Source organism: Bos mutus, chromosome 5 (genome assembly GCF_027580195.1).
Source record: "Bos mutus isolate GX-2022 chromosome 5, NWIPB_WYAK_1.1, whole genome shotgun sequence".
Lineage (NCBI taxonomy): Eukaryota > Metazoa > Chordata > Mammalia > Artiodactyla > Bovidae > Bos > Bos mutus.
The window spans coordinates 62,604,576-62,619,725 of record NC_091621.1 but is presented as its reverse complement, the minus strand read 5'-3'; the positions used below and the strand labels follow the sequence as shown (position 1 = coordinate 62,619,725).

Genomic DNA, 15,150 nt, shown 5'->3' with positions numbered 1-15,150 from the left:
AAGCAGTGCACAGAGGGAGAGCCACCTAAGGCAAACAGGTCACCCATTCTTTCTCGATGAACATATTCACACAAAGTGATTTCTGAGCTCAATTCATATCAGCCAGGAGCAAAGAAGAGAGAGGTTTTGTGGTCTGTTTCCCAGGAGATTCACATTTGTCTAAATGGTCCCCACCTGAAATAGGTTGAAGAGACAAGTAACTTGGGACTGTATCAATCTCTTTATTAAAGAAAGGACACAGAAGGAGTGTGGAAGAACAAAACCTTGCATGGGAAAATAAAGGCAGGTAGAAAGCAGACCATAGAGCAGACAAGCAAGGAAGGCATTTTAGTAAAAAGGACAAAGGAAATAAAACCTTTGTTTTATAGTAAACTAATTGAGCCCTACAACATTACTTGATTTATTTGACTTGATTATGACTCAGGGATGCATGGATGATTAGATAAAACTACGTCCTAATTTTGTTTCATATGCTTGTGGTTGATGCTATTATTTTAGAAAATATCTATTTGCTGTCCTCTTTGACTTTTATTTCAATAATGATTAATTTATTGGTCAAATTTTATTATAAAAACTTAAAGTCATTTTCTTCCACCTTCTCTTGTTTTATTGAAATAAATAAAGTTTGAATTGATGAAGAGTCTTCTGCCTGTTTAGAAATAATTTTGTAACATAGAACTTTCTATTATAAAGTTGCTTATGGTACTATGATTTGGATTGACTTCCATGTGACTTGGGGGGCTTATTTTAGGACGATAAGCCTGGTATCACTTGTTTTTGTGGGGCTTCTTATAGTCCCAGCAGTTTTTCAAGTACAAATGAACTTTAGTTTAGAAATCACTGTGGGTTAAATAAATGTAAAGTAATATAGCAGAAAGAGACGTACAAAACCGGGATAAAATGCTGACCCTCTTTCTTATTAGCTAAAGTACCTCAGGGTAAATCTTAACCACGTGGAGTCTCAACTTTGTTTTTTTTTTTTTTTTTTTTAAAACAAATGTACTATCTACTTCATAGATGGTTGAGTATATGCAGCACACCAGTCATATGGTAGGTGCTCAGCAAATGTTTATTTTATGACTAACCCCACTTCCCAAACCTGCTTAAAGCAGACAACTCATAGTGATTTACAGCTCTCTTCTTCCTTCTTCCAGTTTTGATTATGTTATGTTATGTTTGATTATGTTATGTGTTATGAAAAACTCATCAGTCATCAGCATAACCATTTAAAACCACTACTTTGGCTGGTTGTATAAGAATTGTATTTATCACATTTAATGTAGTATAATCTACAAAAATACTGAATCACTATGCTGTACACCAGAAGCTAATATAATATTACAAATCAAAGGCTAACAGAGTTTTGCTAGGAGAACACACTGGCCATAGCAAACACCCTCTTCCAACAACACAAGAGGTGACTCTACACATGGACATCACCAGATGGCCATTGAATCAGCTATACTTCAATTAACAACTGAAGTGAATGATACTTTAGGAAATAAAAGAAATGAGAATTAAAAAAAAAAAATTTGGTGCAGTTCAGTGAGGCATCCCTTATCTAAACAATTCAACATCCAGTGTTTACAAACTACCTAATGTGTGGGACATTTTGTTAAGATATAGGGAAGACAGTACTAGAACACACGCATGTAAGAAAACAATAGAATCTACCTTATGGAATTGTCATTAGGATTAGATGAGTCAATGATACATGTAAAGTGAGTGAAACAATGGCTGGGCCATGGTTAACACTCCAAAATACTAGTTTTTGTTATTGTTTTCTCTATAAGACATTTAATGAATTACTTGCAGTTCATTGGATGACCCCTCCAATAAAGGTTTGTATAGATTGCTGCGTATAGGGAGTGTGGTACATAAAAGATTGCACTAAACTGGATCTTCAGTGGTGAGAAAAAGATCTTTTAGTTTTCTAGGCAGAAGATGCTGTGCTCAGGGAAAGTGACTGAAAGTTTGGGAAGGTTAAGGGGAGAAATTATGGGCTTCAGGGCATTGTTGTCTAAAGAAAGCAAACCGAATGAGATGATGCATCATTCATATAGATAGTTTCACACCTTCACCTTTACGCAACTACTGAGGGTCTGCTCTGTGCTAGACATTGGAACACAACCATTAGCAGGATATTCATGGTCTTTTGGAGTGAAACTTAAAGTCAAGTGGACAACATACACATTAAATAAAGACTCACTTTACTGTGTTAGATGAACTGTGAGTGAGGAAGCAGAGAACTAGGGGAACATAGGTGATTATTTATATTTGAGAGCGGAGGCAAGAAGTCAGGATTCCTGACTTCTGTGTTAATATTTGAAGCAAATATTGAAGAAAGGTAGCCTTCCTTCCTCTTTAATTGTCTTTTCAGAATACCGCATGTTACCCAGAAATTTAGGCTCCTGTCTCTGTTTTATTGTACTAAGCGATAGCAAAAAGTTTAAAATATTGCATCCAGTCATTTGCCTGGCCTTTATTTCTGTGATATGAAAGATACTGTGTGGTAAAATAGGGGGAGAAAGACTGGATTTGACTCTTCCATAGGTTAGATAGAACATGCTTACAACTGTTGTAACCAATATAGACGATTTTGAATATGACAAGATTGCTGATTTTTTTAAAAACTGAAATTGGTAGTTGATATTAAATAGAATTTGCTTCTTCACTGGAAAGGATGGCAGAGCACAAAGGAAAGTGTTACATTCCTGAAAGCTGTCCCTGTATTTGGAAAGATTGGGAGTACCTCTCAGGAGAAGTGATTGCTACACCATGCTATACCTGGTAATGAGATCCGTTTATTTCACAACTTCTCTAAGAAATTGTGCTAGTTTCACTCATGTTGTATTTACTTAATGTGACGAATTTCATAAGAAAGCAAACCAAATCTGAGTAAATACGATTTTAAAGGCCTTCAGGAGTTAATGGGAAGCTACTACATACAGGGGGATCATTATTTTTATGCCTATTTGTTTGACCAAGAAGCAAAAAATGAACTATGATAATTTGAAAATATAATAGGAAAAACATATCTCAAATTTATAAATAATAAATGTTCCAAAGAGAAGGTCATGTTTGATGGAAAATTTTGTTTGAAAATAATCCAAAAGAATACCATAAAATAAAATTAAAATACAGTGTCCTTGAAATGTGGATAAAAAATCAAGCTTGTGAATAAGTCCTGTCTGTGACTGAACAATAACAACAAAAGGTATTGAAATGGACTCAAGGAAAAGAGATAACATTGTAGTCTTTTGGCGACCGGCAGGTGTATCTTTAGTTTTTCATTCCATCACCTGTTTTCAAGTGACCAGGGCACAATTTCTAGGCTTGTTTGTGATGTCTTAAGACAGAGTGGTAAATATATGCCTTATCTAACCCTGTAATAAAATGTTATCAGAAAGAATTGGCCATATTTATAAGCGCTATTGACACAGTGAATACCCTTCAATACAAACCTTCCAATACTTATGCTCCCTGAAAAATACTAATTAGAGCCGCATTTCCTAGAAAGGTAACAATGTTGATGTTGTTTTCTAATAGTGTTTGTCGACGAGGAATGTTCAATTGCTCATATTATCCATGCCCAGCAGTATGCACAATATATGGGGACCGGCATTATCATTCTTTTGATGGACTGGAATATGATTATATCAGTGATTGCCAGGTATTTTTGATAAAGGTATGTCACAGTTGTTATTGCTGTTTGGTCACTAAGTCATGTCCTACTGTTTGCCACCCCATAGACCATAGCCCTCCAGGCTCTTCTATCCATGGGATTTCCCATGCAAGAATACTGGAGTAGGTTGCCATTTCCTTCTCCGGGGTATCTTCCTGACCCGGGGATCAAGCCGAGGTTTCCTGCATTGCAGGCGGTTGCTTTTACCGCTGAGCCACCTGGGAAGCCAATGTCACAATTGCTTGCTTTAGTTACAGTTATGTAGAGCGTGTAGAAAACAAGTATGGTAGACCCGTGACATAGCACATCTACATATCATTAGTAAAACTTCTAAAAGCTACAGCAATTTTAAATTAATTTCCTTAACTAACTGCTAAGTTTTATTATTTGTAAGTGATGAGCTAATTTCATAACCTTTCTGTGCCTCTGACTTCTCATTTGTAAAATGAGGATAATAATTGTCCCTATCTCCCAGGGGTAGTTCTCAGGGTTGAATGAAATAAATATATGTAAAGCTTGCATATAGTACTTACTATTTAGTAACTGCTCAGTAAATATCAACCATTTTTATTTTTCTTTGTTTAATTTGGTGAATGTAAATATAGCACATTAAATCATGTATTGGACCATGTATTTGTTTATAGTTGTAGCAATTAAAATGACATTATTCTCATTTCTAGACATGCTATTTTGTTGATATGCTTTGGTTAAACCCTGGGCTTTGTATATCTGATAGAATCCTTAAAAGTTTTAGGAAGAAGTTGCCCAAGAATAAGCAAAATAACATCTTTTCATCCAGCAAGGTAACCTGTGATTTTCTTGAATGTGTGTTTTCTTCTGGGTAAGGCTTTTATGTTTTTAGCATATGTCAGGAAAGTAGGCACATTCCCATTTTGTATTAGTTATTTTAAATAAAAAACAAACAGTAAATCATAGCCTTCCAGACTTAAGCAAATCTCCTGCTATGTTTCAAGGGAAACCACTGAGTTTCCCTTTCAGTACTATTTTTAGCCTCCTTTATGAACAGTTTTAAGTTTCTTAAAGAATAAATCCCTTGGAATGAATTTGGCAGTTAGAAAATTATAGAAGATGACAAGTTGCCTGTAGGGTGTGTGTGTGTGTGTGTGTGGTTTTATCTTGGAGCACAGGAAAGGCACAGAGAATACATATCCATTCTATGAGTATTTGTCCTCTTCAAACAAGTATTTAGCAAATAATTTTACATGAAGATTTTCTTACCTCTTGAAGTTTAGGTTGTCAATTGAGAAGCCTGGAAAAGTAAAAAGCAATTTAGAGATTTGAATGCATAAACTGATACTTTTTTTTTTCCCTCATAATGTTTCAGACTGATTTTATACCAAGTCCTTGCTTCCCTTGATATTTAGGTGTTCTGATGTTCCTTAAGAACCCTCTTCTTTTGCATTTCTGGCTGTTACGCTCTTGTAGTCCTTCACTATCTCTTCTGGTTCCTTCTTTGTCTCTTTGTTGCCTTTTCTTTTTGCATAAGTCCTAAACCATAGATGACGGAGTTGGCCCCTTCAGGGCAAGGACCAAACCCTAGTCACCATTGTTTTAGTAGTGCTGGGCACCATGCTGGGAACACTTGTCCACTGAATGTTTACTAAACGGGATGTCTGTGCTTGGGTCTCTCTCCTTTTCTCCTAATGCTTAAGTTCATCCACCTCTTTAATCTTAACCTCACCTACAAGCTGATGAGTTCCAAATTGACATGGACAGCTTTGACCTTCAACTTCGAGGCTGTCTTCTGACTCAAGTTCATCCCTATCATAATACATATTTTTCATTCTGTTAACCTTTCTAAGACTCACATTGCTATCATGTCATTGCTTTTTAAGAACTGCTGCTGACTCCCATTTACTGGCTTCCATAAAATTGAACTTCTCAGGAAAATCCTTCAAGGGTTTTTCTCAGGGTATTTTTCTGTACCTGATTGGCTCTACTCCCTCAAAGTGACTTTTCTAGTTCATATTTATCTGTTCTGTTCTTACTCATCCTACAATATTTGATAGTCCTCATGTCAAAAGTAAGCAATCCATTACATTCTGATTATTTTATATGCTCAGTTAGGTCATGTATCATTTTATGTCAGGGTTCAGTGTTACACTTCTTTTGGGTTCCTCACTAGGGCTAGCACAATTATGGTTGTATTATAAGAGCTAAAAAAATTACTTGCTCTGTTTTTAACCATTTTTTAAGAGGGTAGAATTCAAAAAGTTACACTTAATTAGTAATCTTATATTTGTTATACATGCATACACATGCCTTCAACATGAAGTATATAGAGCAGTGTTCTTAAACTTTATTATGTATGCATATAACTTGGAAATCTTGGTAAAATCTAGGTTCTGATTTTATGTGTTTGGAGCAGTATCTTGGAGTCTGCAATTTTAAATAAACTACTCTGATGTTTCATGTCCATTGTCCACTCTTTGAATAGGAAGAATGTAAATCATTTCCTTCTTTAAAACACCAATTGTAACTATTTTTGAAATTCTCCTCTTCTTCTGAATAGTAAACTTTGTCATATCCAGAAAAAACAAAGTATCATGGACAATACTGTATCAAATATGACCATCAATCCGTTGACAATACTGTATCAAACACTGAATATATCATTAAGGTTAATTAATGATGCTTTTCGTGGTTTCATTTTAAGTAGCAAAGCAAAAATTCTGCCAAATTTGTTTTCACTTTGTGTATGGAAAAATTATTTAGAAGTATTTACTGAAAGCATTTTAAACCTTGTCTGTGTATTACCATCTTTGTAAACATTTTCCAGTGTGTGGCCTTTGCCCATATATTATCATTTCATTCTTTAGTACGCAATTTTCAGGGCCTATTAAATGTAAACTGTGCTAGCAAAGACGTTCCTTCTCTATATATTAGGGTAGATTTCTCCAAGAAAATTCTGAAGTTTTGACAACAGGGATCATACTCTATATTTCTTTTTTCCTTCCCCTCCATCATTTTGCAAAATGCTGGGCATTTAGCAAACCCTTAATAACTACTTATTTGATCTGCCTGGCTCTTCCTTAACTCATCTGTCTTTGCAGTAGAGAAATCATAGTATTTTCCATTGTATTTTCAAATAATGATTTTTCTTAATTGAAGTATAATTAATTCACTATATTATGTTAGTTTCAAGTATACAGAAAAGTGACTGTGCAGAAAGTAGAATATTTGTCTCAATTCTGATTCCTGACAAAATGAAATTATCTTCTTATATCTGATGCTGAATGATGATAACAGTCATTTTTATTGGTACTGAATATAAGAGTGCCATTTTATTTGGCAGGCGAGAGCCATTAAAGTTTGGTTTTCAGGTTTGTAAACCCCATTTCCTCTCATCACTTTAATTTGCTGCTATATTCTTCTGTAAAAATACATACATCATATTCAGTCTCAAGTTTTAATGAGATATGCCTACCTGTAAGTGAGAAGACATGTCGCAGGAAGTATCAGTCCAACATTTGGATAAAATGTTAAATATCTGGGTTAAGATCTATCATTAGGGTTCATGTAGCAAAAATTAGGTATAAAGAGTATGAAAAATCTAAAGTTGTAAGTTTTAGAATTGTATATATTTTTTTTCCTCTGCCAAGCAGAATTATGCTTTTTTATTTAATAATGTTCTTTAAAAAAATAAAATGTGCTTACAAAAAATAATCTTTGAAAATTAAGAAAAGAAAACTTATGTTAGTAATTAATTAGAATTATACTAGTGAATTATTGATTGTATTATAATGAGCATATTTATTGAAATTAATAAACCAGAACCAGGACCCCAGAATGGATGGGTTAGTTTGACCAACATATTTTTGACAAGCCAAGAAATAGTTTAGTTGACTACGGAGTAGATAATTATTTCATACCAAAGACAAATTAGTGATTAACAAATGCAGCCTAGTAGTCATGGCTTTGAAATGTTATCATGTCAGATAGTAAATTTTTCAATGCTTGAGATTTTCTACTGCAATAGTTTTATAATTTTTTTTTTCCTTATTCAATCTGCTTCTCTTTTTCATGGCAAGGTTTTTTTTTTTTTTTTTTTTGAGAATCAACGTTTCCTTTGAGAAGGATAGAATGACTGCCAACACCATTCATTGACTTGCTGCTTTTTCAGAGGCAGCATTCACTTCTGTGGATAGCATATTTAATTCCTTCTTCTTTGTCAGGCAGCTCTCTTTCCTCCCTGTCTTGATTACAAATTCTAGGCTTTATCTTTGTCATTTGTAAAGCATTTTTATTTGGTAAAACTTATCATTTACTTTTTTGGGCCCTATGAAGGATATAGTAATCTAATTCATAAAAATTTCACTTTTATTTGCCAATTGGACTTTTAAAAATTAATACTTACTCAACTTTATCTTAAAGTATAATGTTACTTGACTCTGACATTCAAAGGAATAGTAAACCTGTTTTTTAATCTCTGGATTGTGGAGTCTTAGGAAACAGTTCCAAGCAAATACTTACCCTATCTTTGTTTATGTTTATCAAACTTTAAAAATTCAGGTTCTCTGCTATTTTATTCATTTTGAGGCTGTTTATGTTATACTGTACTATACTGTAAATAGCGCTTGGAATATAGCCCATTATTTTTTACGTATAGTGCAGCAGACCTATGACAAAGTCATAATTGTATTTCCTGAGGTAAGACTTTTTTAAGAGTAAAGAGAGTTGAGAAAGCAAACAGCAACTTGACCTGTGCTATAAGCTCAGAGAAAGAGAACACTGGGTGTTTTTAGCAAAAGTGAGAAATTTAATATTCCAACTCCCAGATTTCAGAGTCAAACTTTGCTTCCATTGTCTATGACAAGCCACAGCCCTGCTAGTTTTCTTCCTATAACTTGTTCTAGATTTGATTTTTCAGCATTCTGTTCAGTTGATACCACAAACGTTTGGTGCTCTCCTGGTCTCTGAAAAGCCTTCTAATACTGCTCTCAAATGTTTGTACCTTGCATCATTTTTCATATCACTATTTTTCTGTGTGATTTCTGTGTGTCAGGACCTATGCTGAAAAGTGAAGGTAAAGGATGTGCAACATAGATATGAGTCTTGCCTCCTTCAAAATTTAGACTGGTGTGAGAGAGTCTAAATCACCAAATCACGAGATCCATATAAAATTGCAACTGTAAAAGTTAATGATGACATTTGCAAAATCCAGTTCAAACTTTTTAATGCTTATCTTCCTTTTTGGAAGTACTTCTTGCTTTGTATTCTCTGAGGTATTTCTTCCGCCTCTGCTGGTCTTTGTCTCTGACCCCTCCTCAGGCTCTTCTGGTGGGCTCTTTCTTAAAACACTAGGTCGCACAAGTTCCATATTTTCATGTCTATCTTCTCTATAAGATTCTTAGTTGCTTGTAATCTCATAATATCTTGAAGGGTAGACCTGTATGTATTTGTATATGTGTGTATGTATTTATCTATTCATCATCCATCCGTCTGTCTATCTAGGGAAATGAAAACAGAGAGGAAAAGAAGTCAAAGGAAATCATTACACTCTATTTAAGCAAATATAAAGATCTAGATGGAGCTTTCTCTGTCAAATAAGAGTAAAATGAAAATTAATGGCACAGTAATTATAAAACAGTGTGGCACTTCAAAAGAGAGAGAAAAAGAAGTAGCATGTAAACATTATATGAAAATTTCACTGTGAATAAAATTTATCCCCCATAAAATAAAAATATTTTCTGTCTTCCAGAGGTTATGAAAGAGATGATGGAATTAACTAGTAAAATTTTAAATGTATATTCAGGGACTATAAGTAAGTGAAAAAGAAAATGATAAAAGTAAAGAACAAATTAAAGACCAAAACACATTGTACAGTTGAGATGTAAGCATTTCTTTTAAAAAATAAGCGTATGATCTTTTGCTTCCTGTCTTTTCCTTTTGGGTGAAATGTGAGAGATAATCTAATTGGCTAGAGTTGTCTGTGTGTGTGTGTGTATGTGTGTGTGTGTGTGTGTGTATGCGCAATACAGTCCCTTGGCCCATCAAAGAAAGTGCTGCTTTGAGGCCATTCAGCTGTGGAACATGAAGCATGGCTGCCTGAGGCTGCTGTATCAGCAGTGACTTTCCGTGGTATAGTTATCCTTCAAAGGGGCTGGGACTATGACAAGTCTTAAACTGACATGTCAAGTAAAATAATATATTACCTTGAGAGGTACTGATGTTTTATAGTTCAGAATCAGTTGGGAGAATATTCTCTGTCAATGTTTTCAGTACCTAAACATAGACGTTTTGAGGAATCCATGTGACACATGGCTCTTGACCTTTTTACTCTAGTTTTGTAATCATTTCTTACTGTGTTGCTTGGCAACTCTGTAGCATTATCTTCAAACCTAATATTAGCTTGAAATATATTAGAAATGGAATTTGGAGAAACATGGCTCATAGGAATCGATATTGTTTCAAGTTACTGTCAGCATAACATGATATTACCAGGCAGACCATACAATATAGACTACTTCTTGGCATTTCTGAGTTAATATACAGACTAAAGCTAATACTGAGGCACTTTAATTAATAGTAATGGAAATGTAATGGCAATAGAAATCCTTGCAGCCAGCTTTTCAGATCCCTTAATCTAATAACTCTTGCTGACAAAGGTTCTTATAGTCAAAGCTTGGTTTTTCCAGTAGTCATGTATGGATGTGAGAGTTGGAGCATAAAGAAGGCTGAGTGCCAAAGAATTGATGCTTTCAAACTGTGGTGCTGGAGAAGACTCTTGAGAGTCCCTTGGACTGCAAGGAGATCAAACCAGTCAATCCTAAAGGAAATCAATCCTGAATATTCATTGGAAGGACTGATGCTGAAGCTGAAACTCCAATACTTTGGCCACCGGTTGCAAAGAACTGACTCATTGCAAAAGACCCTGCTGCTGGGAAAGACTGAAGGCAGGAGGAGAAGGGGATGACAGTGGATGAGATGATTGGATGGCATCACTGATTCAATGGACATGAGTTTGAGCAAACTCTGGGAGATGGTGAAAGATGGGGAAGCCTGGTGTGCGGAGTCCATAGGGTCACAAAGGGTCAGACATGACTGACTGAATAACAACAACAGAGAGGAAGCAAAACAAAACCCTGATGATATATATGTTTCTTCTTTGAAAATCATTCATAAGGGCATAAAAGTATGGCATTATTTATTTTTTTTGAGTAATACAATGCCATAATCATCTTAATGACCCTTATTATTCTTCTTTTCAAAATTTAGGCAATACTTTCGAAAAGAATTGTTAAGAAGAAGAAAAAGTTCTCAGTTCCTATGAAGGAAGGAAAACTGGGTCACAAAGAGACACATTAATTACTCTGTCAACAGCATTCATGTAAACCTGTCTTCTAGGCAATGTGCTATAGTAATTCCTAATAAGACAGAATTTGGCCAAACCAAGAAATATGCTGTGCTAATATTCATATTGTTGGTGATATAAAAAACTAAGTATGGAGAATTTATATCAAGACCTATATGATTTCCAGACGCTTGAGAGAATTGTCACTTTCCTTTCTATGATATCCCACCTTTCACAAGTTAGTGGAAGGGCTCAGAGCATTGGGGCTTTAACTTTCATAGCGATAAGGACTTCAAAGATGTAATGAAAACCATGGCTTTTCTTTCTAGAAAATTATGCATACTCAAAACAATCTTTTACAATGAACTTCCAGGATCTATAGAACTATTGAAACCAATTCATGAAAATGGGATACAAAATCAGAAACCGTGTTTCCAGAGAGTGAGTTCTTAGTAGATTGGAGAGGGGAGTAGCTGAAGGCAGGTGAGGGTGAGGAGATGGAGAGCAGGTTAGATTTAGAGTGTGAGAGATTACATAACATTCTCTGAAACTAAACATTCCCTATAACCTACAATTGAATTTTCTCCTCAACCATTTCTAAACTCTTCCTAATTTCTCTAGAAGTTGCATTAAGAAAAAACAGGGTTTTGAACTCTGTTCTTATTTAGCTAAGTGACTTTGGACATTCATTTAATCCTTAACCTCTGTTTCTTTATCTATAAAATGGAGATAATACATAATTCAAGAACTGTGATAAGACTTAAATGAGATCATGCATGTAAAGTTCAAAGTAAGCCCTCATATCATATGCATTATTTTATTTACTAACACAGTATCAAAGTTTTATATTTATTTTGATTTTATCTTTAGGCAAATAATTATTTAGCCAGAGAACTCCTGAAAATACAACAAAAGATATTGTCTAAATGAAAAACATCTCTTTTACAATTTCCTTAAGTGACATATCTTATTGGATATTTGATGGGAAGAAACTGGTTGATAAATTTGAACTGTAATGATAAATGAAAAGTATGAAAAGGCAAAAAGATATGACACTGAAAGATGAACTCCCCAGGTCAATAGGTGCCCTGTATGCTACTAGAGAAGAGAGAAGAAATAGCTCCAGAAGGAATGAAATGGTTAAGCCAAAGTGGAAACACCCAGTTGTGGATGCGTCTGATGATGAAAGTAAAGTCCAATGCTGTAAAGAACAATCTTGCATAGGAACCCGGAATGTTAGGTCCATGAATCAAGATAAATTGGCTGTGGTCAAACAGGAGATGGCAAGAGTGAACATCAACATTTTAGGAATCAGTGAACTAAAATGGACTGGAATGGGCGAATTTAATTCAGATGACCATTGTATCTACTACTGTGGGCAAGAATCCCTTAGAAGAAATGGAGTAGCCCTCATAGTTAATAAAGAGTCTGAAATGCAGAACATGCGTGCAATCTCAAAAACGACAGAATGATCTCGGTTCGTTTCCAAGGCAAACCATTCAATATCATAGTAATCCAAGTCTATGCCCCAACCAGTAATGCTAAAAAAGCTGAAGTTGAAAAGTTCTATGAAGACCTACAAGATCTTCTAGATCTAACACCCAAAAAAGATGTCCTTTTCATTATAGGAGACTGCAATGCAAAAGTAGGAAGTCAAGAGGTATCTGGAGTAACAAGCAAGTTTGGTCTTGGAGTACAAAATGAAGCTGGGCAAAGGCTAACAGAGTTTTGTCAAAGAACACACTGGTCATAGCAAACACCGATTCCAACAACACAAGAGCTGACTCTACACATGGATATCACCAGATGGTCAACACCGAAATCAGATCGATTATATTCATTGTAGCCAAAGAAGGAGAAGCTCTATACAGTCAGCAAAAACAAGACAGGGAGCTGACTGTGGCTGAGATCATGAACTCCTTATTGCAAAATTCAGACTTAAATTGAAGAAAGTAGGGAAAACCACTAGGCCATTCAGGTACAATCTAATTCAAATCCATTATGATTATACAGTGAAACTGACTAATAGATTCAAAGGATTAGATCTGATAGACAGAGTGCCTGAAGAACTATGGACGGAGGTTCATAACATTGTACAGAAGGCAGTGATCAAAACCATCACCAAGAAAAGTAAATGCAAAAAGGCAAAATAGTTGTCTGAGGAGGCTTTACAAATAGCTGAGTAAAGAAGAAATGCAAAGGAGAAAAGGAAAGATATACCCAGCTGGATGCAGAGTTCCAACAAATAGCAAGGAGAGATAAGAAAGCCTTCCTAAGTGAACAATGCAAAGAAATAGAGGAAAACAATAGAATGAGAAAGACTAGAGATCTCTTCAAGAAAATTAGAAATACAAAGGGAACATTTTATAAAAAGATGGGCACAATAAAGGACAGAAACAGTATGGAACTAACAGAAGCAGAAGATATTAAGAAAAGGTGGCAAGAATACACAGAAGAACTATACAAACAAAGATCTTAATGACCCAGATAACCATGATGGTGTGATCACTCACTTAGAGCCAGACATCCTGGAATGTGAAGTCAAGTGGGCCTTAGGAAGCTTCACTACAAACAAAGCTAGAGGAGGTGATAGAATTCCAGCTGAGCTGTTTCAAATCCTAAAAGATGTTTCTATGAAAGTGCTGCACTCAATATGTCAGCAAATTTGGAAAACTCAGCAGTGGCTACACGATTAGAAAAGATCAGTTTTCATTCCAATTCTAAAGAAAGGCAATGCCAAAGAATGTTCATACAATGGCACAATTTTCTTGGACTCCAAAATCACTGCAGATGGTGACCGCCAGCCATGAAATTAAAAGACACTTGCTCCTTGGAAGAAAAGGTATGTCAAACCTAGACAGCATATTAAAAAGCAGAGACATTACTTTGTCAGCAAAGGTCCATATAGTCAAATATATGGTTTTTCCAATAGCCATTTATGGATGTGGGAGTTGGACCATAAAGAAGGCTGAGTGCTGAAGAACTGATGCTTTCAAACTGTGGTGCTGGAGTCAGCTCTTGATCTGCAAGGAGATCAAATCAGTCAATCCTAAAGGAACACAATCCTGAATATTCATTGGAAGGACTGATGCTGAAGCTGAAGCTCCAATACTTTGGCCACATGATGTGAAGAGCTGACTCATTAGAAAAGACCCTGCTGCTGGGAAAGATTGAAGGCAGGAGGAGAAGGGGACAGCAGAGGATGAGATGGTCAGATGGCATTGCCAACTCAATGGACATGAGTTTGATCAAGCTCCAGGAGATGGTGAAGGGTAGGGAAGCCTGACGGGCTGCAGTTCATGGGGTTGCAAAGAGTTGGACATGACTAAGCAACTGAACAAGCACAACAAATAATAAAATGGAAAGAAAGCTTTCTTGGAACAACATTTTAAGAGGAGATATTATAGATAAAAGTTTAAAGATTGAGCTAAATTGCTATATTTTTATTAAATTCTTTACATTATGAGATCAAAAATGATTTTTATTTTAGAAGTAAGTTGTATTTCATTTTCAATACAATTCATTATAAATCTCAGAATTCTTTAAGATTTAATGAAAGATAAGTAAAAATTATGTATAGTATAGATTTATATTAATATAATATTTTTGACATTTCAGAGTACAGATGATTCAGATATATCTGTCATTGCCCAGAACAAGAAATGCTTTGACAACGATATTGTTTGTTCTAAAAGTGTTTTGATTTCGGTTGGGGCCACTGAAATTTACCTGAATGATTCTCCTTACAAACAGGTTAGTGAATTGTTTTTTGTAAAATCATTTTAACTTGTCCTGAGTATACTGAAAAGGAAATAGAAGCAGTTTTAGGTACTTTTCTTTATAAGAGGTTACTGGGTTTTGATTTTTTTCTTTGTCATTTTATGTGGCTTCAGTAAATCATACTCGATTTGTCTCTTTTGTTTATACTCTACATCCCCATTTGCCAATTCTTTCCTTGCCATCAGTAACCTGGAGTATCTCAACATTATCCAAGCTATCCAAGCTAGCCTCCAGTCTTAGATTTTCCCCTCTGATCCGTCTCGCCAGACTACGGCCAGGCTGATTTTTCTGAGATGGATATCTCATCTCCTGTCACCCTTGTGCTTTGAAACTTTCAGATGACCTCCCATTGCCCTTACAAGGCCTCCCC

At 35.3% G+C, this 15,150-nt stretch overlaps 1 protein-coding gene across 1 annotated transcript in view; it reads left to right on the top strand.

The window, feature by feature from the left end:
• Positions 1-15,150, top strand: part of OTOGL (otogelin like) — a 169,905-nt gene that overhangs the window by 69,891 nt on the left and 84,864 nt on the right. Inside the window, exons 22-24 of the mRNA XM_070370120.1 lie at positions 2,683-2,790; positions 3,550-3,688; positions 14,619-14,753. Of these exons, the coding sequence (XP_070226221.1) occupies positions 2,683-2,790; positions 3,550-3,688; positions 14,619-14,753 (382 nt within the window). The remainder of the gene's footprint in view (positions 1-2,682; positions 2,791-3,549; positions 3,689-14,618; positions 14,754-15,150) is intronic.